Source organism: Rhinoraja longicauda, chromosome 31 (assembly GCF_053455715.1).
Source record: "Rhinoraja longicauda isolate Sanriku21f chromosome 31, sRhiLon1.1, whole genome shotgun sequence".
NCBI lineage: Eukaryota > Metazoa > Chordata > Chondrichthyes > Rajiformes > Arhynchobatidae > Rhinoraja > Rhinoraja longicauda.
In genome coordinates this window covers 10,362,184-10,389,191 of record NC_135983.1, presented here as the reverse complement: position 1 = coordinate 10,389,191, position 27,008 = coordinate 10,362,184, and the positions used below count along the sequence as shown (strand labels likewise).

The following is a 27,008-nucleotide window of genomic DNA, read 5'->3' as shown; positions in this document are numbered from 1 at the left end:
TGGCATGGTTGCCTTCACTGGGAAGGGTATCGAGGGATGTGGATCCCATGCAGGCAGATGAGATTAGTTTATTTTTGGCATCACATTTGCCACACACATCGTGGGCTGAATGGACATTCCTGTGCTCTACTCTTCTATGCTCTCCCGAACATGCCCATTAACACCCTCTGAAACTTCCCTGGGGGTCATTTACAGAAGCTAAGTAACCCAGCAACCCGCATGCCTTTGGGATGTGGGAGGACGTGGGAGTAGACAGGGAAAGCCTTAGCGTTGGGCAAGATGTTCCGCGCGGGCGACCAACAAATGCCACAACGAGAAACACTCTCCCATGTTATGGTCCGTAATGTACCTGTTAACATTACTATGGAGGCTTGTCCATGTTCTTGTAAGTTTGACTCTTTGGACCCTTCATGATCCTCTCAGTGCGCCTTTCAGGTTTATCCTGATGGGTTATTTTCCGAGTGTCTGAACGATGTGTGAGACAAGGAGAGTGGGGAGAGAAGACGTGAACTAAGGTTGAAGTTAAAAACTTAAATGGTGACTTGACCCCAGTTTTCAGGTACTGAAGAGCACTGATAGGGGAGAGAGAGAGAGAGAGAGAGAGAGAGAGGGAGAGGGAGAGAGAGAGAGGGAGAGGGGGAGGGAGAGAGAGAGGGAGAGAGAAAGGGGGAGAGAGAGAGAGAGAGAGAGAGAGGGAGAGAGGGAGAGAGGGAGAGAGGGAGAGAGGGAGAGAGGGAGAGAGGGAGAGAGGGAGAGAGGGAGAGAGGGAGAGAGGGAGAGAGGGAGAGAGGGAGAGAGGGAGAGAGGGAGAGAGGGAGAGAGGGAGAGAGGGAGAGAGGGAGAGAGGGAGAGAGGGAGAGAGGGAGAGAGGGAGAGAGGGAGAGAGGGAGAGAGGGAGAGAGGGAGAGAGGGAGAGAGAGAGACTGGGATTGGCCCAGAATTAAAGGACAGGAAAATCTATATACTAAAACTCTCGTTTGTTTGTTTGTTTGTTCCTGAACTACAGCCAAAACGGTGCATGATAGCACGACAATTTTAGGCCCACCTTACTCACTGTCATCCCTTTGGTGATAATGGAAGAAGTTTCATTGAAATCGGTGTTATATTTTAAAAGTTATTCAAAGTTTAAAGTTTTAAATCTATCCCTTAGGGAGGGAGGGGGGGGGGAGGGAAGGAGGAGGGAGAGGGGTTTAGAGGAATTTAAATCTGACATTCTTTGTATTTTAGGGATTTGGGAAAAGGAGGTCAGGCACAGAAAGTTATGATCCTACGGAATGCTGGAACAAACCAGGGAGGTCCCAATCTGCCAGTGGACAGACAGAGTTGCTTCCTACATAGTCCACACCCCAGCTGACTTCTATTTCAGATGCAGTGTCCCAGCTACTGGAAACTTCAATCCCTGGTTTTGTCCAAAGAGGCAGTTTTGATTGGTGGCAAGGTGACATTAATGTTGCCTCGGGCCCATCATGGGCTGTTGTCCCCATCAACAATAATGGTTATGAAGCCATCGGCCCACTGCTGGTTCAGTCAGTGTGAGCAGGGGAGGACTGCAGACCATGGTTCCCGGTGGGAGCCCACACTAGCTGCTCCTTTCTCGCTTTGACCCGCGTGTCACGAAGGACTTTGACAGGAGGAAGTAGAGGATGGGGTCCAGGCAGCAGCTGAGCGAGACGAGCCAGAGGGTGATGAGCTTGACGTGGTGGGTCTGCAGCAGCCAGAGGCAGCTGCTGCCGTGCAGCCGGTGCAGCCCGGCCACGATCTGGTACACGTGGTAGGGCAGGTGGCAGACCACGAAGCCCGTCATGGCGCCGATGATGATCATCTGCGCCCGCGTGTGGACCACCCGGTTGTGCTGGCTGACGCTCCTCCGTCTCACCGTGCACAGCTCCACGGCGATCGAGGCGTAGGAGAAGGCAAAGGCCACCAGCAGGACCAGGAAGATCACGCCCACCGTCACAAAGGCGTTGGCGGACACCCGCTTGCCGTACTGCAGCTGAACGTTGTAGCAGACGGAGTCGGCCACCAGCCTCACCTCCCGGGTGAAGTAGTTGAGGTTGAGCGCGAGGATGGGGATTATCGTGACCGTCCAGGTGACGGCGCAGGCCCACTGGGCGAAGCCGGTGTCGTAGAACTTGTTCAGGTGCCTGTTGTTGGACTTCACGATCATGGCGTAGCGGCTGATGCTGATGAAGGCCAGGAACATGGTGCTGCAGCACACGGTGTAGTAGAAGCTGGAGTTGATGATGACCATGGTGACGGCACAGATGGGGGAGCTCTCTCGCCACTGGTCGCCCAACAGCAGCAGCGACACCCGGAAGGGCAGGGACAGGCAGCTGATGAGGTCGGCCATGGCCAGGTTAATCAGGTAAACCAGGATGCCATGCTTTCGGTATTGGTGCAGGAACATGCAGAGAGCCAGGAGGTTGGCAGGTACCCCAACAAGGATAACCAGCGAGTAGAGGGCGGGGAGGACCACCTTCTCCAGCGGACCGCTGGTCAGGTTACACACCGGCTGCAGGCTCGCCGCGCCCGTGACGTTCGCTGGCCACATGGAGAAGGTGGGGCTTTCTGTCGCCATCGAGCTGGAAGGAAACGGCAGAGGAATTAAACAATCATTGCGCGTCCATCAAAACACAAAACCTAGCTTTTGGCTTGTTATTGTTACGGCACAGTGAAAAGATTTTGTTTGCATGCTGTCCGATCTAATCAGGTAATGCAATGCATGAGTACAATCAAACCAGACTGAAGTACAGAGGGTAGAGCAAAGAGAAAAGTACATAGCCTGGAATATACTTCTCAGCATTACAGCATAACAGTTCCCAAGAAAGAGTCCAATGTCCACAATGAGGTAGGTTGGAGGATTCACACTCTACCCTAGTTTATGGAAGGACTGTTGAGAAGTCTGATCATTAACATCTTGCATTCTGCACGATCTGTGTAATTGATGTATAATTGATGTTGTTGTGCATTGTCAGTCTGTCTACATGCCTGCAATGCTGCTGTGAGCAAGGTTTTCATTGTACCTGTACCTCACCTTGGATGTGCAGAGGACAATAAACATGACTTTCAAGAAGTTGGCAAGCTTAAAAGTCGAACATTTCCAAAGACCCAACTATCTAAATTCAGAATTTTGAAAGAGATGGGTTTTAGGGATGTGGAAACAAGGTCTGAAATAGGGTCCCATCCAGAAACGTCACCTATCCACGTTCCACAAGAATAGATGCCTGACCCGTTGAGTTACTTCAGCACTTTGTGTCTGGTTTTAGAGAGATAGGGTCCAGATTAATATCTTCCAAGACACAAAGTGCTGGAGTAACTCAGCAGGTCTGGCAACATCTTCCCAAATCATATCCCTTTCCCTACCAGTGCCAATTGATTTGTATCATTCCCTGCTTTCCATCTTTATCAGTTTGCAGTAACTGGGCAATGTACATATACACTGACCATGAGCATTTTAGTAACTTATTAGACCAGGTGGACCCGTTGGGCCCAAACCTCTCCTGCATTGGTGCAGCATCCTCTCCTCCCCTCTCCCCCTCCCCTCTCTCCTCTCCCCTCCCTCACCCCCTCCCTCACCCTCTCCCTCACCCTCTCCCTCACCCTCTCCCTCACCCCTCCCTCAGGTGGGGAGCGGAACATGTATAGAGAGCAGGTTTCCTTCCTGTGGGAAGGATATTGGTGGACTAGATGGATGTTTAATGGCCAAGTTTCAACTTCTCACCCACCCTTCCAACATTATCTCATTACTATTAGTTTGGTTTAGAGATACCACATGCAGGGTGGTGAATCTGTACACTTCATTGACACAAGCAGCCGTGGAGGCTAAGTCACTGGGTATTTTCAAAGCGGAGCTGATAGGTTCTTGATTAGGAAGGGTGTCAAAGGTTAAGGGAAGAAGGCAGGAAAATTGGGTTGAGTGGATCAGCTATGTTTGAATGGCAGAGCAGACTCAATGGGCCTAATGGCCTAATTCTGCTCCTATATCTTATGGAAACAGGCTCTTCAGTCCACCGAGTCCACGCTGACCATCGATCACCCGTTCATGTTAGTTCTATGCTATCCCACTTTCTCGTGCACTCCCTGCAAACGAGGGACAATTTATAGAGGCCAATTACCCAGCAATCCCACACGTTTTTGTGATGTGGGAGGAAAATGGAGTATCCAGAGGAAACCCACAGTCACAGGGAGAACATGCAAACTCAGCACAGAAAGTACAAACTCCACACATTGCTTGAGCTTGTAAATTCTACAGTGATGGGTTGGGTTGGAACTAATGACTCCAGACCTTGTGATCTCATCCCATGACCATACCACTGCAGCAGACTTCCTTGGCTAGATGGCTAAAAGTACGACCACAATCTTTTTTTTAATTTTATTTTTTTTATTTTTTACAGAACTTTTTAGAAAACAAACCCTCCCCCCCTTCCCCCCACCCCCCTTATACTAACCCCAAATAAGAAAAAGGAAGAAAAGAAAAAAAGATTAAAGACTGCCTGGTTGTTGGGGGTCCTGCACACGCCCCATGGAATTCCAAACAGAATAAACTGTATATGTATATACATCTCTCCCAAAAGAACCATTGTGAATATGAACAATTCTTCTATATATATAGGCCCCTCTTTTGTAGATAAGGACGCCAGATATTTTAAAAAGTATCATATTTGTTCCTTAAATTATAAGTAATTTTTTCAAGTGGGATACAGTTAGAAATTTCATTATTCCAAAGGTCCATACTTAAATAGGAATCAGATTTCCAAGTAACTGCGATAGTTTTTTTGGCTACTGCTAATGCAATTTTTATAAATTATTTCTGATATTTATTCATTTTAAGTTGTGGTCTTATTCCTTCAACATCACCCAATAACAAAAATCTTGGGTTGTATGGAAGTTGTATTCCGATAATCTGTTCTAAAAAACTTCTTAAGTTTGTCCAAAAAGGTTGTATTTTTGAACAGGACCAAGTAGAATGAAAAAAAGTACCAATTTCTTGATTGCACCGAAAACATTGGTCAGATAAACTTGAATTTATTCTCTTTAATTTTTGTGGTGTGATATATAATTGATGCAGATAGTTATATTGTACTAGTCTAAACCGAACATTTATTGTATTTTTCATACTGTCAAGGCATAGTTTTGACCAATTTGTTCCATCAATATTAATATTCAAATCCGTTTCCCATTTTCGCCTTGATATATGAATTCCTTGTTTAGGAGCCTTTTTTTGAATTAGATTATATATAATAGAAGTAAAAAAAATTATTTGTCCTTTTAGAATTAGGTTTTCAATTTCCTTAGATTTCGGCAATAACATTGTTTGACCCAATTTATCTTTTAAATAAACTCTTAATTGAAAGTAACAGAAAAGAGAATTATTTGATATATGATATTTATTTTTCAATTGTTCAAATGACATCAATATACCTTTTTCAAAGCAATCACCTATATATCTAATCCCTTTTTGAGGCAGGAAAATTGGGTTGAGTGGATCAGCTATGTTTGAATGGCAGAGCAGACTCAATGGGCCTAATGGCCTAATTCTGCTCCTATATCTTATGGAAACAGGCTCTTCAGTCCACCGAGTCCACGCTGACCATCGATCACCCGTTCATGTTAGTTCTATGCTATCCCACTTTCTCGTGCACTCCCTGCAAACAAGGGACAATTTATAGAGGCCAATTACCCAGCAATCCCACACGTTTTTGTGATGTGGGAGGAAAATGGAGTATCCAGAGGAAACCCACAGTCACAGGGAGAACATGCAAACTCAGCACAGAAAGTACAAACTCCACACATTGCTTGAGCTTGTAAATTCGACAGTGATGGGTTGGGTTGGAACTAATGACTCCAGACCTTGTGATCTCATCCCATGACCATACCACTGCAGCAGACTTCCTTGGCTAGATGGCTAAAAGTACGACCACAATCTTCAGATAAACATTAAATCCGTTATTGCAAGAGTTGAATAAGTATTTCAACGACGGAAGAAAAGATTACACGTCACGACAAAGGGAAAGGCAATATTGCAGAAAATTTTTTTAAAAAATTAAAAAAAATTGCAGATGCCAGAAATGTGAAATAAAAAGCAGAAGCCGCTGCAAAAGGTGGGCGAAGTTGATTCTGATGAAACGTCAACAACCTGAAATATTCTCCACGGTTCCGCAGAGGATTTACAGCACTTGTGCTTTTTATTTCACACGCCAACACGTTCCTCTTTGTGGCTATTCTTAATATTTCACCAGTACTGTTAATGCAAACCGAATAAAGAAAGGTTAATCAAAGACAAATACGAATGGTTATTGATGCTGCCACATCTTGGGAAGGAATCTATATACTAAAACACTCGTTTGTTTGTTTGTTTGTTTGTTCCTGAACTCCAGCCAAAACGGTACACGATAGCACGACAATTTTAGGCCCACCTTACTCACCGTCGTCCCTTTGGTGCGAATGGAAGAGGTTTCATTGAAATTGGTGTTATGATTTTAAAGTTATTCACATTTTAAAGTTTAAATCTATCTCCTGGGGGGGGGAGGGAGGTGGGAGGGGGGGAGGGAGGTGGGAGGGGGGGAGGAGGAGGGGGGAGGACAGAGGGAGGGGGAGGATGGGAGGGAGTGGGAGGGGAGGGGAGAGGAGAGGGGGGGGAGGAGAGGGTGCTGCACCAATGCAGGAGAGGTTTGGGCCCAACGGGTCGGGTCCACTTGGTCTAGTAAGTAAATAAAAAGCTTGTGGTCAGTAAATACACTGGCCAGTGTATCTGCAAACCGATCAAATAAAGATGGAAGACATGAGAGAATCATATACATCACACATTACACAATAGACAATAGACAATAGGTGCAGGAGTAGGCCATTCGACCCTTCGAGCCAGCACCACCATTCAATGTGATCATGGGTGATCATTCTCAATCAGTTCCCCATTCCTGCCTTCTCCCCATACCCCCTGATTAGCTAATGATTGGGGCAGAAAATCCCTTACAGCACACATTTATATATCTGCCTGAAGAAGGGTCTCGATCCAAAACGTCACCTATCCATGTTCTCCAGAGATGCTGTCTGACCTGCTGAGTAGATCCAGCACTGTGTCTTTTCCTATATTTCTCTCTCAACAAACCTGCACTTAATGTTTAACCCAACAATTCATCAGTTCAACAAAAATCTTCATCAGGGTTTGAAAAAAGGAGGTGCAGTCTGTGTAGCCCCCTCATGTGCCCTGTGGCTTGCAACGGTGACTTTTCAAAGCACAAATTCACTTCTAACTCCTCTCCTTGCCACCCACTCCCCCAATGTATCATGTTTCTTGTTTCTTGCTATAATTATCTATCTATTTTTACGACTAAAACTCTCATCTTGTATAAATATTCGATTGTATGTCAGTTTGTTTCCGAAATACAGCCAAAACGGTACAAGGTAGTGCAACAATTTTAGGCCCACCCTACTCACCATCCATCCCCCTGCGGTCTCGATTGATCAGGTTTTGTTACATTTTAAAAGCAATTAACTTAATAAACTTTAATAAATGCGCTCCCTCCCCCCCACCGGGAGGACCAGCGCCCCGTGGCCTGACCTTCCTCCCATGGTGCAGCATGGCAGCAGAGGGTCAAAGAAGATGGCTGTCGCCGTCAAGCTGCCGCTGCAGGAGAGGTTTCCACCCAGCGGGCCCAAGGCTCGCTCTGGTCGGCAGTGGCCGGAGTGAGTGGCCCCCTCTCCCCTTTCCTCTCCCCCTCGTCCTCCCACGGCCCCAGTTTGCACCCAACGGGGGTTGCCAGGCCCGCAGGAGAGGTTTGGGCCCAACAAGGGCCACGCCCGTCTAGTAAAGGATACAAACAGTAAAAGCTAGAAACACTCAGCAAGTCGGGCTGCAATCTGTGGGAAGAGAAACCAGCCACTTTCAGGTCAAAGATTCTTAGTCAGAACTCAAAATGTTTAAAAATGTGATTTTTGAATGGACATCTTCTCTCCCAGCCTAAATGTTCTAAACTCAATGCAAGAGACACGCTGGGTGCTTTGTGAAGAGTTCTGATTTTTAATAGGTTTCAAAACTGTGTGAATGTTGAATCTGAAAGAATCCTGGGAAAGTTCCAATGACTTCAATTACATGGGTATCTTTCCATTGAGATAATCACGAACTGAAATTCTAAGGTTAATTTGTTACAAAGGTTTTTGTGCCCAGACGGTGCAAGATTTACCATCCATGCCAACCTCAGAGGCAAGTAAACAGGAAACCACCGCGATGAACCACAATAACAGACAGTTAGCAGAATCTTGATTATGGTTTTCAAAATGTAGTTTTTGCAAAATCAAATGTTTTGGCAAAGATTCTGCCTGCACATCAAGAATAACTTTGAGGTAAAGTCATAGAATCATAGAGTCATGCAGCACGGGAACAGGCCTAACTCGGCCACGTCAACAAAGATGCCCCTGAGAAGATAAAACCATTTGGCCGCGTTTAGCTCTAATCCTTCCCTAAGTCTCCATCCTAAGACTTTGCTCCCTAGTTCTAGAATATGTAGCCTTTTAGTATGAATTCTGCCAAGCTCCTGTCGGTTTCAATTAGAACACTTTCTTATTCTTCTGGTAGTGTAAGAAAATAACTGCAGATGCTGGTACAAACCAAAGGTATTTATTCACAAAATGCTGGAGTAACTCAGCAGGTCAGGCAGCATCTCAGGAGAGATGGAATGGGTGACGTTTCGGGTCGAGACCCTTCTTTAAATACCTTCTTATTCTTCTAATCTCCATGGACATCAGCTACTCATTTGAATGGAGCTGGAACAGTGTGACACAGTGGCGCAGCGATAGAGCTGCTGCATCACAGCGCCAGAGATCAGAGTTCAATCCTGACTACGGGTGCTGTCTGTGCGGAGTTTGTACGTTCTCTCTGTGACCGCGTGGGTTTCCTCCGGGTGCTCCGGTTTCCTCCCACATCCCAAAGACATGCAGGTTTATAGGTTAATTGGCTTTTGTAAATTGCCCCCAGTGTGTAGGATGTGAAAATGATAGAACAAAGAACTAGTGTATGGGTCAGCACGGACTCGGTGGACCGAAGGGCCTGTTTCCAAGGCTGTATCTGTAAACTAAACTAAAGAAATAACTTTAAGATCTTTAAAAAGTATACAATATCCTCCACAATAATGTAAAATGCCATAATGGTCGCCTCTTTAGTTTTAAACAACTCAAACCCTTCGTTCTGCCCTATGATCTACAGAATTTGAATGACCTCAGTGCTCATTGAGGTGCCTGATGCCAATTCAAATGTTTAGAGCAATTTCTAGGTTTTGTGCAGTCTCTGAATCAAGTCCCGAGAAGAAACAAACTTCATCTCATTGACCCGAACATTTAGCCTTCAATAAGCCAGCCTCCAAATAATTCAAATTATTCCATGGGAGATGGAGAAATGGCAGAGGAGTTAGATGCAACAAAGTCTATGGGACTAGACCACATCCCATCTGTAGTACTGAGACCTGTGCTCCAGTAACTAGCTGAGGCTCTCGTGAGTCTGTTCCAGTTAGAACACTGGCATCTCCCCCAGGTTGTACTGTACCCAAAATCTAAAACACATCCAATCTAGCTAAGTACTACCCAATAAGTCATCAACAATGTGATGGGAGATGTTGTTAACAGTGCATCAAGCATTTATTCCCAAAACCTATTTCTACTCCCTAGCGTTTGAGGCCCTCTGAGGGGGCGCTGTGAACTGTTTATGTATGTGCTGTTATGTTTGTGTGCCATTGTATGTTTGTTTCTTAGTACCTGAACTGATGCACAGCACTTTGGTCAACGTGGGCTGTTCTTAAATGTGCTATACAAATAAAATTGACTTGACTTGACTTGACTATTCAACAATAACCCAGGGGACGGCACAGTGGCACAGCGGTACAGTTGCTGCCTTACAATGCCAGAGACCCGGGTTCGATCCTGACTATGGGTGCTGTCTGTATGGAGTTTTAAGTTATCCCAGGTATTTGTGAGCTCTGGTTTCCTCCCACACTCCAAAGACGTACAGGTTTGTAGGTTAATTGGCTTCGGTAAAAATTGTAAATTGTCCCTAGTGTGTAGGATCATGCTAGTGCACAGAGATCGATGGTCGGCGCAGACTCGGTGGGACCAAGGACCTGTTTCCCATGCTGTATCTCTCAGCTAAACCTTGAAACCTGCTCACCCTGTCTGGGTTTCACCAGGATCACCCACCTCCAGGCCTCATCATGCACCAAGGAACTGGATTGCAGAGGTGAGATTGAGGCATAGCATCAAGAAACCCTGGTAAAACTGGACACCAAAGGAAAACCACCCCAATGGTTGGAGTCATGTCATGCACAAAGGAAGATGGCTGTGGTCATTGAAAGTCAATCATCTTGCTTCAGAAGGACACAAAGTGCTGGAGTGACTCAGCAGGTCAGGCAACATTTCTGGAGAACATGGATAGGTGACATTTTGGGTCAAGACCCTTCTTCAGACCTGAAACGTCACTTATCCACGTTCTCCAGAGATGCTGCCTGACCCACGGAGTTACTCCAGCACTTAGTGTCCTTTTGTGTATAAACCAGCATCTGCAGTTCTTTGCTTCTAGACCCTAGCTTCAGGACAGCTCAGCAGGAGTTCCTCAGGGCAATGTCCTAGGCACGGCTATCGTCAGCTGCTTTGTGGATGACCTTTCTTTCATCAGAAGTGGGGATGCTCACTATTAATTGCACAAATATTCGATTCCATTCGTAACTCCTCAGCAAAAGAAGCGGCCCATGTCGGCAGCAGCAAGACCGAGACAACTGATAGTCATGCCATAAGAGAGCTAGGCACTGATCATCTCCAGTAAGCCCCTACCCTTGCCGTGTGGCCGTCTCGCCCAACAATAACCCGAGGTTACCATGAGGCAGAAACTCAGCCGCGTGTATACGGTGGCAGGGTATCCTGCAGTCAGCCATTCACCGGCTGATACGCCAAACCTGGGGTTTGTCGGCACCAGAAACATGGCCACGCTTGTGTACTGCCTAGGTGAGGTCTAAACTAAGCTTTTCACTGTACCTCGATACACGTGACAATAAAGTGTCATTGAATCATTGAATACAAGGCTTATGTCCGAAATGTCGTAGAATACTAGGTGGACACAAAGTGCTGGAGTAACTCAGCGGGTCAGCCAGCATCTCAGGAAATGGGTGACTTTTCGGGCCGAGACCCTTCTTCAGACTGACATAGAATCCTGTCATAGAATACTCTCCGCTTGCCTGAATGAGTGTATTTACAACAACTCTCAAGAACTTCAAGCCATCCATGGCCAAAGCGACCCACCTGATTAGCAACCCATCCCACCACCCAAAACATTCATTCCCCCCACCACTGGTACACAGTGCTTGCAGTGCGTGCCATCCACAAAATGCATCGTGGTTATTCGCCCAGGCTACTCCTCCCAAACCATGACATCTACCACCAGGAAGATCAAGGGCAATGGGTGCATGGGAACGCCACCAGTGGAAGATTCCTCATCAAATCACACACCGTCCTGAAACAAGATGCTGTTGCCTCATGGTCATTGGACCTGCATCCCCAACAGCAGCAGAGAAAAAGGTGGCTCCCCCCAATCCTTGCACGGACAACTAGGGATGGGCAGCATATGCCTCATTGCTGGAGTTGCCCAGATTCAGAAAAATGAACATAAAAGAAATATATTAATCTCTCCTTTATATTAACACTAGTCTGCCTGGAAGAAGCCTAGGGTGGCATGGTGGTGCAGGGGTAGAGTTGCAGCCTTACAGCGCTTGCAGCACCAAAGACCCGGGTTCGATCTGGACTATGGGTGCTGTCTGCAGGGAGTTTGTATGTTCTCCCCATGACCGCGTGGGTTTTCTCCAAGATCCTGGGTTTCCTCCCACACTCCAAAGACGTACAGGTTTGTAGGTTAATTGGCTTGGGTTTGTATACTTGGTATAAGTGTAAATTGTTCCTAGTGTGTGTAGGCTCGTGTTAATTTGCGGGGATCGCTGGTTGGTGCGGACTCGGTGGGCCGAAGGGCCTGTTTTTGTGCTGTATCTCTAAACTAAACTAAAAGGGGCATCTGGGCCGTGATTATGCAACAGATGACAAAGACCATTACGATACCTGTCTGCCGTTTTAAGTTTATGTTCATAAGTTATTGGAGCAGAATTAGGCTACAGGGGCTATCAAGTCTACTCCGCCATGCAATCATGGCTGATCTATCTTTCCCTCTCAACCCCATTCTCCTGCCTTCTCCCCAAACCCCCTGACACCCTTACTAAACAGAGTTATGACTCTGTGATGAGACCCATGCAGCCAATTCAAATGGCAATGTAACCACTCTGGGCCAGAGTGGGACCGATTTATTAGGTTATTGCTAAAATGCACGCTATTTATTACCAAATATAGGTTTGGTTTTTGGAAATAGAGCTTGGCTCATTGAAGCTATATTTAATATTATGCAAATTACAGAGTTCAACCTGAAAGTGACTGTCACAGGGAGGATAGTTTGAAGGGTAGAGAAGAGTCTGGATAATTCTATGGTACATATATTTCAAACAACACACAGTTTGCTGTAGGAGTCAGAGAGAAATAAAACACTGAAATAGGAGGCTGTGTGCAGGTCTTTGTCTATCACAGGAAGTCTTTGAAGAATATCCACTGGCTGAGAAATGAGGTCAAAACAGAAACTCCAGTCACAAACTTGAAATGAGCTAATTATCGAAACACGCTGAGTACCAAAAAATATCATGCAACTAGTGCTGCCACTTTGTGCTTTATAAAATATCATCAAATAGATCGCTTTCTGCCCCTATATAATCAGAAATGAGATCTTTCTCCCCCGCACGAACATGCACACACATTCACACCAAAACACACCGAGTTGCAATTTATCTTTGCAACGATTCTTTCAAAGTATTTTCTGAAAATAATTCATTCACCAGTATTTTACTTCACTACCTGAGTATTTTACTATTCAGGTAGACCCTGGGTTATGTATGGGTTCTGTTCCTGAGCATGCCAATAGCCAGTTTCTCTGAAAATCAGAAATTTCCTTTTTCTATAGCGACCTATATTGAATCGCTCTGCACATATTTGCTATTATTCTTTCATTGCATTGAATAATCACCCTATTGATACCTAGGAAAATAACTGCAGAAAATAACTGTCTGAAGAAGGGTCTCAACCCGAAACGTCACCCATTCCTTCTCTCCTGAGATGCTGCCTGACCTGCTGAGTTACTCCAGCATTTTGTGTAAAAATAACTGCAGATGCTGGTTCAAATTGAAGGTAGACACAAACTGCTGGAGTAACTCAACGGGTCAGGCAGCATCTCAGGAGAGAAGAAATGGGTGATGTTTCAGGTCGAGACCCTTCTTCTCGACCCGAAACGTCACCCATTCCTTCGCTCCTGAGATGCTGCCTGACCTGCTGAGTCACTCCAGCATTTTGTGAATAAATACCTTCGATTTGTACCAGCATCTGCAGTTATTTTCTTACACAGGTGGAATATGAGGCGCTGTTCTTCTAGTTTGTATATGGCCGCACGATCGAACCTTCAAGACCTCAACGGTGGACCAGGCGGATGAAGTTATCTTGAACTCAACGGCTGTGAAGGCGGATGAAGGCTGCAACAGATCCATCAGCTCCAGTCGTCTTGGTTCCCCTGCCATTGGAATTAGTTGATTGATTTGTGAAGGACCGTGTGCTTCTTGGAATGCAACTTCAAGTACACGTTAAACAGACACACGCACAGGCGTCTTCGTTCTTCGGAACGTAGACCATCATCCTCGACCTCGAGGGATGGCCACGATGATATGGCCTCACTATGGCAATGGAGTAGGCCGAAGACAGCCAGGTTGCTATGGGAATGAGATGGGAAATTAAGGTGGCTGGCACACCAGTGCTCCAGTTGGCCCTGGTGGACAAAACGCAAATGTTTGGCAAAGTGGTCACCTACTCTACACTTGGTCTCACTGATGGCAATGAGGGAAATACAGGGGCTAATCACCAGATAGCAAGCTTCAACACTGCACCGGTGACCAGACAATCTATTTTACACGTGTTAAGTGGGCACAGAAGAAACTAGGAGGAGGATATGTCCATCTGGTTCCTCAAGCCTGCCCAACGGTTCAATATGATTAGCCACAGGCATGGTGCCAGAGGACTGGAGGATAGCTAATGTTGCTCCTTTATTTAAAAAGGGTAGCAGGGGTCAGCCAGGTAACTAGAGCCCAGTGAGCCTTAGGTCAGTGGCAGGGAATTTTTTGGAGGAAATTCTAAGGGTTAGAATTTATGCACATTTGGAAAGATGGAGTACAATATAGTACGTACAAAACAAAACAGAGCCCTCAGTCCCATTTGTTAGATTAGAGAGAGTCGGCATTGTTTTGTGCATGGGAAGTCGTGTCTTAAGAATTTGAGTTTTTTGAAGAATTAACCAAAAATGTTGATGAGGGCAGGGCCATAGATTTAGTCTATATGGACTTCAATCAGACTTTTGACAAGATTCCGCATGGTAGGTTGGTCAAGAAGATCCAGGCACATAGGATCCAAGGTGAGTTGACGAATTGGATCCAAATATGACTTGGTGGTAGGAGATGGAGGATGGTGATGGAGGAATGCTTTTCTGATTGGAAGTTGATGACCACTGGTGTATGAAGGGATCCGTGCTGGGACCTTTGTTGACAGTGGACATATATTAACGGCCCAAATGTGAATGTAGGAGGTATGATCAGTAAGTTTGCAGATAACACAAGATTTGGAGGTGTTGTAGATAGTGAGGAAGGTTGTCTAAGACACGGCAGGATATAAATCAGATGGATAACTGGGCGGAGTGTTGGCAGAAGGAATTTAATCACGCTAAGTACAAAGTTATGCATTTTGGAAAGTCAAGTTATACTGTACGTAGTAAATGGTAGAACACCAAAGAATGTGGATGAATTGAGGGACATTTGGTGGTTCAACCCCATAGTTCGCTGAAAAGTGGCAACACCGGTGGATTGGGTAGTGAAGAAGACATGCTTGCATTCACCAGCTGAGGCATATAAACATAACACAAAAAGTAAGGAAATTTGTGTTTGGTAGATTATTTCTTTGTTGTAACAATGCTTCTTGGCAATAAATCTTATACCGTTGGAAAGCCTGTTTATTTCCCTTTTAAATGGTGCCACATTTGTAAGGAACATGCATTTGTGGGATGAGCAGCAGAGCTGAGTATGTGGGTTGCGCCCATAAAAAATCTGCCAAATCTTCTCTGCCAATGCCAAACAGCTTATTCTGCCATTGACTCTTGTTCGGTGTTGTTTGGTGGATTGGATGATTGAAGTCTGAAGAAACAAGACATATTGGCAATTTCACAATTTATTCATTTAATAAACAGGAGCCTCAGTAGCGTGTGGAAGAACCATACACAGCCACAACAGCCTGGCACCTCCTCCTCATGCTGGTCACCAGCCTGGTCACACACTGTTGTGGGATGGCATCCCATTCTTCAACCAGCATTTGTCGCAAGTCAGCCAACGTGGTTGTGTTGGTCACTCTGGCACGAACAGCACGCCCAAGCTGATCCCACAAGTGTTCAATGGGGTTGAGGTCAGGACTGCTGGCAGGCCATTCCATCCTCTCCACTCCCAAATTCTGGAGGTAGTCTCTGAGAAACCCTGCTCTGTGGGGGCGACCCTGCTCTGTTGGAGGATAGAGTTCAGTCCCAGACTGTGGAGATATGGGATTGCCACTGGTTGCAGAATCTCATCTCGATATCTCTCTGCATTGAGATTGCCTCCAATGATGACAAGCCTCGTTTTTCCAGTGAGGGAGATGCCGCCCCACACCATCACACTGCCTCCACCAAAAGATGTTACTCTATCGGTGCAGCAATCAGCATAGCGTTCTCCGCGTCTTCTCCACACTTTGACCCTATGATCCAACTGCCCTAGGCAGAATCTGGACTCATCGCTGAACATAACGTTCCTCCACATGTTCAGGTTCCAGTGCACGTGTTGCCGACACCAGCGCAAACGGGCCTGACGGTGAAGGGCAGTCATGGCAGGCCTCCTGGCAACCCTATGAGACCGGAGATCGGCTGCGTGCAGTCTGTTCCGAATTGTCTGGGCAGAGAGCCGCCGGCCATATCGTCCTGCAAACCTTGACTGCAAATCTGTAGAAGACAGCGTACGGTTCCTAAGTGCTGACAGGGTGAGGAAACGGTCTTCTTCGGGTGTCGTCTTCTTGGGACGCCCACTTCGCGGCCTGTCTCTGACATCCCCCGTTATATGCCGCAACTTGGTTTTGCGGAACACCAGCTTGAAGTTGCCCTATCGCACGGGCCCTATCCAGATCAGTCAAATGTGGCATGCCGATTCTTGGAGCAGACACCTACTGACCACTGTAGCAGGGCCCATGCTCACAGATGCTGCCAATCAGGTGCCAATCAGGCACCTGATTGTCAGCACCTGGGGGTACCAGAAGCTCAAAACAAGAGTCAATAGCAGATGGAACAATTCTAGATGGTAGAGTCATGGCTTTGGAAGATACTGTTGGAGAAGTCTCAGGGGTGTAGTAGTCTATCACAGGTGGTTGGAGCTGCATTCATGCAGGCAAGTGAAAAACATATGGTCCTTTTCCTGACTCATGCCTCATAGTTGGTGGAAAGGTTTTGGGGAGTTAGGAACTGAGCCATGTGAAATTAGCTTGCTATTGAATACATATGACAATTCTTGCCATAATATAATGTATAGGAAAATAACTGCAGAAGCTGGTACAAATCGCAGGTATCACAAAATGCTGGAGTAACTCAACGGGTCAGGCTGCGTCGCAGGAGAGAAGGAATGGGCGACGTTTCGGGTCGAGACCCTTCTTCAGACGCTTGCCATAATATAAACTCAGTCATGTTATGTGCTCTCTCCGTTGATGAGATTTAGCAGACGACATCCATTGTGTCGTTATCAACCCTCCATCACGATTACGATAAGTGATGGCCTTCTCTGCAGACCGACAACGCTGTCACAAAATTCAAACGAAACAGCTTGACACCTTCTTCACCAGAAGCACTGCATCTTATCTACAATCGGTGGGAAAGTCGCTACTGATGGTGGCTTGATTAACGCCTATTGAGGTGAGGAAGTGAAATTGGGGACTTTGATCGTGACAACGTTTATTTTTAAATGCTAATTGGAAACTGATGATAGCGTGCCAAGGAAAAAAAGAGAACCATGATGTTGCCTTTACCCAAATCTTTGTTAAAACGCTCGCCACTTTTAATATCAGTCAGCAGCTTGTGGGCCTGGAAGGTTCACAGTCTGCAGCAAACAAGGCAGCCAGAGCGGGCACAGAAGGTTTTATTCCTTTATGTGGGATGTGAAGGTCTCTGGCATGTTCAGAGTTTATTGCACTGTACGCTGGGTCATATCAGAGGGCAGTTAAGAGTCAACCATGAGGCAGCAGGTTAGATGATGGCCAGACCAGGTTAAAAACAGATTTCTTTTCCTGTGTAGGAAGGAACTGCAGATGCTGGTTTACGTAGTAAGGAACTGGTTTCTGGTTTCAACCCAATGGTTCTCAACCCGAAACGTCACCTATTCCTTTTCTCCAGCTAAGCTGTCTGACCCGCTGAGCTACTCCAGGTTTTTGTGCCGATCTTAGATTTCCTCCCCTGATGGATATTCATGAATCTGATAGCTCTTGAATGTCTGCAACTGATTTATTAGACCAGCCCTCTTCTAATTTTAATTCAATAAAACAGCCATTAAACAACCATGATCTCTGATCGGAGGACAATTTACAAAGGTATTCCCCCAGGATTTGCTCCTTATTGGGTGTGAATTATCTGAATTGGCTGGAGCCTGCACAAAAAAAAAGTAGATTTCCATCCAAAACTATGTTGGCCACAAATGAAGACTGCCCAATCTCTTTGTACTAGTTTTAAAAAATCGCACTTCAAAATTTGTCCATGCCTGTAAACTGATTATCCCCTTCCACCTACCACAAAATCTGTAATTAAAATAGTTAAGGAGACTCCAAAATGAAAGAGGCGCGTATTTTATGCTCAAAGATACCAATCATGAAACCATTGTGTTTACCTGATGTCTTTTCAATTTACTGTGAAACTGAGCATTATGCTCCAGAATAGTAATATTTCTTTAAAGACATTTTCAGTCATATAAATATCAGTAACGTGGTGAAATGGATTTTAACTTGGACTGGAACTATATTTAAACTATATATATTTTGTATTGAACAATTTTCCACTGTGTTCAATCTAATGCAAAGTTATCAGTCTTAAATACACAATAAATTTATTTCAATTGCCCTTTTAAATACCATCCTAATTCATGTTCAACACTGTGAAGAAGAACACAATAAAACACATCTTCAAACTGATGCAATTGTGAATGCAATTTGTGCTGGCTTGCCAGTTGCACTGAAAACAACTCCTTTTTCTCCTTTTTCTGTACGTTTATTTATTTATCTATTTATTCAATTCTCTATGTTCTAGAAATCCCTGTAAAACGTCTTTGAGTGTTTGAAAAGCGCTATATAAATGTAATGCATTATTATTATTATTATTATTATTATTATTCAGTAGATAAGCATGGCTCGGACTGAAAGATTGGATGTGCGGTTCAGTACATCAGTCATTTCCGAACATTTATATTTCTCAAGTCTGCAAACTAGGAGATCGGATGGCTTTGGGGCATTTAGTATCAGAGCGTGATTTCTACCTGTACAAAGGTAGTAGGTCTGTCTAATTGCACAAGTTTGGTGCGGAATGAAACCTTCTGCCTTACGTTATAAAAGTTGGTGTTTCTTACCAAGTCACTGACAACTTTAGCATTCCCAGGAATTTTGTACCTGTTCCTTAACATAAAAATCTACAAGTCCTTTAATCCAACAGTTTAATGGTTGGTGTATTTTGAATAGTGAATCTTTTATCGTGACTCATACGGCAAACTCATGCGGTATTATGCGCCCACCAGCAATTGCGTGCAACTGTCATTAAATTGATTAATTGCAATCCATGATGCCTGACACATTTTAGTTGTCAGTTCAAATGTTAAAGAAAAGTGCACCCTCTTTTCATCTGTCCAAAAATATTGTAAAACCCACAAGGTTTAGCTGCAGATTTCCTGCCTTCACCATATTCGTAACGGTCCATTCACTCCTGGTTTTGAGGAGTTAAGTTTCAGTTTAAACTCTGACTAAATTTTGGTGAAAATTTCAGTTTATAAGTAATATTTCTGGAGAAAAATAAAATGAACGTAAACATCCAGGGAAGTACAACGCTAAGTGCTTCTTTGCATATAAAATTTCTGTTTACTCTCAGGATTTTAAGAGTACATTTTCTCGTGCATTTTCTAAAAGTATTGCACTGGAAATTTGCTTGTGATATAAAGAATATGGTACTCACCAACCACTACACCTGGTCACCTAGCAGTCCAACCGAATGTGTTGCCCTGGGTTCAATCCTCAGTGGATGGGTTAACCATTGAACTTGTAGAAGCTTAAAGGCTAATTGGCAGTTGGTCAAATGGTTGAACCCTGTTTCAGTTTGAGGTGTTTACGCTGTGAATAAGCTATAAAGAAACGGTTTGAACATGGTACTTGTGCCAGTGATTTTCAGTGAGGGGCGGTACAGTGGTGCAACGGTAGAGTTGCTGCCTTACAGCACCAGAGACCCGGGTTCAATCCTGGCTATGGGTGATATCTGTAAGGGGTTTGTACGTTCTCCCTCTGACTATGTGGGTTTTCTCTGGGTACTCTGACATCCTCCCACATCCCAAAGACGTACAGAATTGTAGGTTAATTGACTTTGGTAAAATTGTAAATTATCCCTAGTGTGTAGGATAGTGCTAGTGTACAGGGAGATAGATGGACGGCATTGATTAGGTGGGGCCTGATTCCATGCTGTGTATCCAAAGTCTAAAGTAAAGTCAGTCAATTGGTATGCTTGCTCTGAACCCAAAAGTGGATACTCCAACACACAGAAATATTGTCATCGGGAGATACAGCACTGAAACAAGCCTTTGCCCACCAAACCCACACTTACCATCAACCACCCATCTACACTAATCCTACATTAATCCAAGCCAACTTTAATTTCTCCATATTATCATCGATTCCACCCCGATTCCATCACTCACTACACACCAGGGGCAATTCACAGCGACCAATTTACTTACCAATCCGCATGTCCTTGGGATGTGGGGGGGACGGGGACCGAAGCGCCCGGAGGAAACCCAATCGGTCACAGGGAGAACGTGCAAAGTCCACACAAACAGCACCTGAGGACTCTTGACTCTGTGAGGCCACTGTGCCGTCCAGAAAAATACATCTGCCTTACATCTACAGAGTTTACTTTTTATTTTAAAAAAGGGTCGCGGTGCTCAGAAATCTGTTGTACTGTTGGATTTTACATGTGTTTCTATTGCCAAAATCTTCAGGTCGTTCACATTCCAAGTGATTAAGTAAAGGATGTCTCGTTATGAGAGAGGAGGCATGCAGAGATTTATACTCACGTTCCACTGTGCTTTACCACGCAGAGGATGCAGGAATACAGCGGCTTTTGTTAGAACCTGTTGGTATAAACAGCTTGAAAATCTTTGCTGAATATTAATTTGACGTTTAATGCAACTTTGACGTGAAGCAACTTTGAAATGTTTCCTGTTGCTACTTCCTCTTAGTTGCAAATGAACCACCAATCTTACTCTTTCAAATCGTCTCAGTGGTTGCACTACATAGATACATAGAAAATAGGTGCAGGAGTAGGCCATTCAGCCCTTCGAGCCAGCACCGCCATTCAATGTTATCAAGGCTGATCATCCACAGGCTGATAATTTCTCCATTGCTGCTCCCACCCTCTGGAACTCACTACCTCAAACCATCAGAGACTCCTCCTCACTCACCACATTCAAAACATCACTGAAGTCTCACCTGTTCAACACTGCCTTCAACCACTGACCGTCGCTTCACCTTATTCTTCCTTTTCTGTTCGTTTATTTATTTATTTTAATGTTTTATTTACCCTGTAAAGCGTCTTTGAGTTTCCAGAAAAGCGCTATACAAATGTAATGTATTATTATTATTATCATTATTACAGTCAGTACCCCATTCCTGCCTTCTCCCCATATCTCTTGATTCTGCTAGCCCTAAGAGCTCTATCCAACTCTCTTTTTAATGGATCCAGTGAATCGGCCTCCACTGCCTTCTGAGGCAGAGAATTTCACAAATTCATAACTCTCTGGGTGAAAAGGTTTTTCACTCACCTCAGTTCTAAATGGCCTACCCCTTATTCTTAAACTGTGGCCACTGGTTCTGGACTCCCCCAACATCGGGAACATGTTTCCTGCATCTACCATGTTCAATCCCTTAACAATTTTATATGTTTCAGTAAGATCCCCTCTCATCCATCTAAATTCCAGTGAATACAAGCCCAGTCGTTCCATTCTTTCATCATATGACAGTTCCACTATCTCTGGAATTAACCTCGTGAACCTAAGCTGCATTCCCACGGTAGCAGGAATGTCCTTCCTCAAATTAAGAGACCAAAACTGTACACAGTACTCCAGGTGTGGCCACAACAGGGCCCTGTACAACTGCAGAAGGACCTCTTTGCTCCTATACTCAAATCCTCTCGTTATGAAGGCCAATATGCCATTTGCTTTCTTCACTGTCTGCTGTGCCTGCACGCTTACTTTCAGTGACTGATGTACAAGGACACCCAGGTCTCATTGTACTTCCCCTTTTCCTAATCTGACGTAATTCAGATAATAATCTGCCTTCTTGTTCTTGCCACCAAAGTGGATAACCTCACATTTGTCCCCATTATACTGTATCTGCCATGCATCTGCCCATTCACCCAACCTACCCAAGTCACCCTGCATCCTCAAAGCACCCTCTTCACAGTTCACACTGCTACCCAACTTTGTGTCATCTGCAAATTTGTTAATGTTACTTTTAATTCCTTCATCTAAATCATTAATTTATATTGTAAATAGCTGCGATCCCAGCACCGAGCCTTGCGGCACCCCACTAGTCAATACCTGTAATTCCGAAAGGGACCCTTTAATTCCTGCTCTTTGTTTCCTGTCTGCCAACCAATTTCCTATCCATGTCAATACCCTACCCCCAATATCATGTGCTCTAATTTTGCCCACTAATCTCCTTTGTGGGACCTTATCAAGGGCTTTCTGAAAGTCCAGATACACTGCATCCACTGGCTCTCCCTTATCCATTTTACTTGTTACATCCTCAAAAAATTCCAGAAGATTAGCCAAGCAAGATTTCCCCTTCGTAAATCCATGCTGACTTGGACCGATCCTGTTACTGCTATCCAAATGCGCCGCTATTACATCTTTAATAATTGACTCCAGCATCTTCCCCACCACTGACGTCAGGCTAACTGGTCTATAATTCCCTGCTTTCTCCCTCCTTTCTGAAAAAGTGGGATAACATTAGCTACCCTCCAATCCACAGGACCTGATCCAGTATCTGTAGAACATTGGAAAATGATCACCGATGCGTCCACAATTTCTAGAGCCACCTCCTTGAGTACCCTGGGATGCAGACCATCAGGCCCTGGGGATTTATCAGCCTTCAGTCCCATCAATCTACCCAACACCATTTCCTGACATGTGAATTTTCTTCAGTTCCTCCATCACCCTAGATCCTCTGTCCCCTCGTGCATCGGGGAGATTGTTTGGGTCTTCCTTAGTGAAGACAGATCCAAAGTACCTGTTCAACTCGTCTGCCATTTCCTTGTTCCCCATAATAAATGTACTTGTTTCTGTCTTCAAGGGATCCACATTTGTCTTAACTAATCTTTTCCTTTTCACATACCTAAAGAAGCTTTTGCTATCCTCCTTTATATTCTTGGCTAGCTTACCTTTGCACTTCATCTTTTCTCTCCGTATTGCCTTTTTAGTTATCTAAGGCAAAAGATTAAGGGTGCAAGTGCCACACATGATTGAGCACAGAAATCCAGGCAGAAACAATCCGCTGGAAAAACACAACGGGTAAGGCAGCATCTGTGGAGCAAAATGGACAGACAACGTCTCCGGTCAAGATCCTTTCTTTCGACCCAAAATGCAGACTGTCCGTTTCCCTCCACAGATTGTGCTCGACCTGTTGAGTCCCTCCAGCAGTTTGTTTTTTGCTCCAGTTTCCAGCATCTACAGACTCTTGTGTCTCCAGAAATTCCTGTGTTTCCCAAAACATGAACTGGCAACTGGGAAGTACAGAGAAAGGAATTAAAACAGGGCTATGTTCATAAATCATAAGGATACAGAAAGTGGACATTCAGCCCATCAAGCCTGTGTTGGTTGAAAAAGAGCTCTAGTCTAAGCCCATCTCCAAGAGCCCTGTGGGACATGATTCATGTCCACATCCAGGTGTAGTTTCAATGCCGTGGGGTTTCTGCTTCCACCACCCAGTGAGGAAGTGAGCTTCAGACCCCTTCTATCCTCTTCATGAAAATCCTCATCCTCATTCTCTGATCCTTCCATCCATTACTTTAAATCTTTACCGCCCTTCTGTAGGTTCATCTACACCCCTCTGCTAAAGGAATCTGTCATTTCCTATTTACTCTGACTTTTTCCTCCCAACAGTTTCACACACATCCTGTCAGCTTCCTTTGTTCCAAAGAGCCTGTACTATCTTTCTTCTTAGCTAAATGTTTCCATTCCTGGCAACATCCTTGTACACCTCTTCTGCACTCTCTCCAGTACAATCACATCCTTCCGGGAACAGTTCTAGAGCTGCGGTCTATCTCATGTAGCATGCAATTACAGCAACAACCACCTTGTTTCTACATTCAATGCCTTGATTAGTAAAGGCATCTTCCTGGACTACCTCATTGCCATCATGCTCCCTTTAAGCACGCTTCGTTAGTTTACAACCCAATGTATTGAACATTATATTCAACAATTTTAGGTAATAAAACTCTCCCTCTTCAAACCTCTCCTCTGCCCCCTCCTTCCCCATTCCCACCCCCATTTCTTTCCTCTCCATTTCACTCCCCTGTGTCCAGCCTGGACTCGCACATATTTCCCTCCTTTCGCGGGACACCATTCTGCTTTAGTTAAACATTTTGTTCAAGATGGCCGCGCCGTTGTGTTTGGCTGCCTGCCACTGTATGTTTCTTTTTTTTCCTAATCAGATGTGCAGCACTTTGGTCAACGTGGGTTGTTTTTAAATGTGCTATACAAATAAAATTGACTTGACTTGACTTGACTTCCCCTCCCTTTCCACCTACATTCCTAAACAATAGCTTCACAGTTCATGACTCTTCACTCCTTTTGTCTCATATCTTCTGTCTTTTCATCTCGGCCTTTTATCTAACCATCTGCCTATCAGCAACCCCTCCTCCCCCCCCCCCCCCCCCCCCCCCCCACACTCAGCTGTATCCACCTATTACTTGCCAGGCTTCTCCCTGCTCCTCCTCCCATTCTAGTTTCTTTCACCACCATCCCCACCCAACTATCAGTCTGAAGAAGGGTCCCAACCTGAAATGTCATCTATCTGTGTTCTCCAGAGATGCTGCCTGACACATTGAATTACTCCAGCACTTTGTGCTTTGTTTTTGAAAACCAGCATCTGCAGTTCCTTGTGTCTACATTCTCCCATTAAGCACCAACGCGAGTGTGCAATCTTTAGTCAGCATGGAGTTTGAAAAGATTCTGCCATAATATCCAAATTCTCTTTCAGTGAGGAGATGACGTCAGAGATTTGGGGGATTGCAATTGTTATACCTTTGGATTAAAAAAAATGGATGGGGCCCATCTTCCGACGTAGTCAGTTTACGCCATAATCAAAGAACAAAGCAGTACTGATTGAGGCAGTGGGCACGTTGAGCCCTCCTCCACCGACTAACATTCGGAACATGCCACAACTGGGAAAGCTGTCCCACACTGCTCAAGCAACTATATAATGCAGTTATGCCCAAAGAATTGTAACTCTTAACCAATGCTGTAAACTCCTTCACAATCCTTGAGTATGTAAAGGCTCCATGTGTGCATTGAGATACAGCAATATATAGAGGTTCGTTTACAGGACAGCACCCTTAAAGCGATATCTGTTGCATCTTTGCTCGTCAGGGATGGCCAGATGCTGAACAAATGAGTAACATAAAATATCCTGAACCAAATTCCTGGTTGTATGTAATTGGCTTCACTTGGTCCATCAATGGAAATCCAGGCGGGTTGGAAATCTCTCTGGAAACAATGGTGCAACTGGTAGAGCTGCTGCCTCACAACATCACCCAGGTTTGATCCTGACCTCCGGTTCTGTCTGCGTGGATTTTGCAATGTTCTACCTGTGACTGTGTGGGTTTCCTCCGGGTGCTCTGGTCTCCACCAGCATCCCAAAGAATTGCAGGTTTGTAGGTTAAATGACCACTGTAAATTGCCCCCAGAGTGTGGATGAACGGATGAGAAAGTGGTGACCATAGAACAGTGTGGATGGTGATCAATGGTCAGTGTGGACTTTCTGAATTTTCAATGATCTCTTTCACTCCATTTAAGATCCTCTTTTAATCCAACCTTTCATTCGTCCAGTCATTTCTTTCTTGGCGCCGCTTGCTGTTCAGGTGCACTTTGGGACATTTGTCAGGTGGAGTTAATGCAATTTGTTGACACAAGGAACTGCAAATGCTGGTTGACAAAATTAGACACAAAATACTGGTCAGGAAGCATCTCTGGAGAGCATTGATAGGTGACATTTCAGATCGGGACCCTTCGTCAGTCTGAAGAAGAGTCCTAACCCAAAATGTCACCCATCAATGCCATTTGTTGTTGGATCCATGTGAAGACTAGAGCACTGGGACTTCACTAGGCAGTCAGCAGGAGTCCTGCCGCAGAGGGAGAAGGTAGCGGATACAAGTCCCACTCCAGGGACTTCAGCACAAAATTCTGCAGTGCCAGCGCAGTACTAAGTGCTGTGCTATTGAAGATGTCACTTTTTGAACAAGAAGTTTAAAAAAGCCTCAGTCTCTGTCAGGTGGATCTCAGCTCCACCTGATGTATTCAAGAGAGAGTTAGATATAGCTCTTAGGGCTAACAGAATCAAGGGATATGGGGAGAAAGCAGGAACAGGGTACTAATTCTGGATGATCAGCCATGATCATCTGGCTGGCTCGAAGGGCCGAATGGGCTACTCCTGCAGCTACTTTCTATGTTTCGATGACTCGAAACATCGTCTGTTAATTCTCTCCACACGTAGCCTGACCCCTCCAACTCTTTTTTTTTGCTCAAGAATACAGCATCTGTAGTCTCTGTGTCCCCAGTCGACTTGGGATGTAAACAAGGATCCTGCGGCATTAATTAACTGTCAACCTAATTACCAATTATTCTGTGAACTACCTGATGCAGTCAACAATCATTTGTGTTCGAATCCTTGAGAAATGAAAGATAACCATAGCTTCCAAACAATGAACCCTTCTTTTCGAGTGAAATCAGCAAACATTATTCACATCAATGAAATAAAAATGAACGTCACGACAAAGATTTTAGAGAAGAAGCCAGAATTGATCGCTGAGCATGGCCTGTTTCACTGGCTGACTGGACACAAGAATTTTACATAAAATTGTAAGAGGCATGGATAGAGCAGTCAGAACTTATTCTCAAGGTGGAAAAATCAAAGACTAGAAGGCATAGTTTTAAAGCAAAGGAGAAAAGTTTAAAGATGTGTGGAACAAGTTTTTTTACACAGAGAGTGGTGGGTGCCTGGAATGCGCTGCCAGAGGTGTTGGTGGAGACAGATAATAGTGACAGTTAGCTGGCATTTAGATAGACACATAAGCATGCAGTGAATGGAGGGATATGGATCACATGCAGACAGATGGGGTTAGTCTAATATTATAAGAAAATAACTGCAGATGCTGGTACAAATCGATTTATTCACAAAATGCTGGAGTAACTCAGCAGGTCAGGCAGCATCTCGGGAGAGAAGGAATGGGTGACGTTTCGGGTCGAGACCCTTCTTCAGACTGAAGAAGGGTCTCGACCCGAAACGTCACCCATTCCTTCTCTCCCGAGATGCTGCCTGACCTG

General features: G+C 44.9%; 1 protein-coding gene across 1 annotated transcript; it reads right to left on the bottom strand.

Moving 5' to 3' along the window:
- Positions 1-1,579: 1,579 nt before the first annotated feature.
- Positions 1,580-19,399, bottom strand: LOC144608519 (putative G-protein coupled receptor 34). Its single transcript, XM_078426399.1, has 2 exons — positions 19,373-19,399; positions 1,580-2,582 (listed from the first exon to the last, which is right to left on the bottom strand). The coding sequence occupies exon 2, from the start codon at positions 2,576-2,578 to the stop codon at positions 1,580-1,582; it is 999 nt and encodes a 332-aa protein (XP_078282525.1). The 5' UTR covers positions 2,579-2,582; positions 19,373-19,399.
- Positions 19,400-27,008: the final 7,609 nt, after the last annotated feature.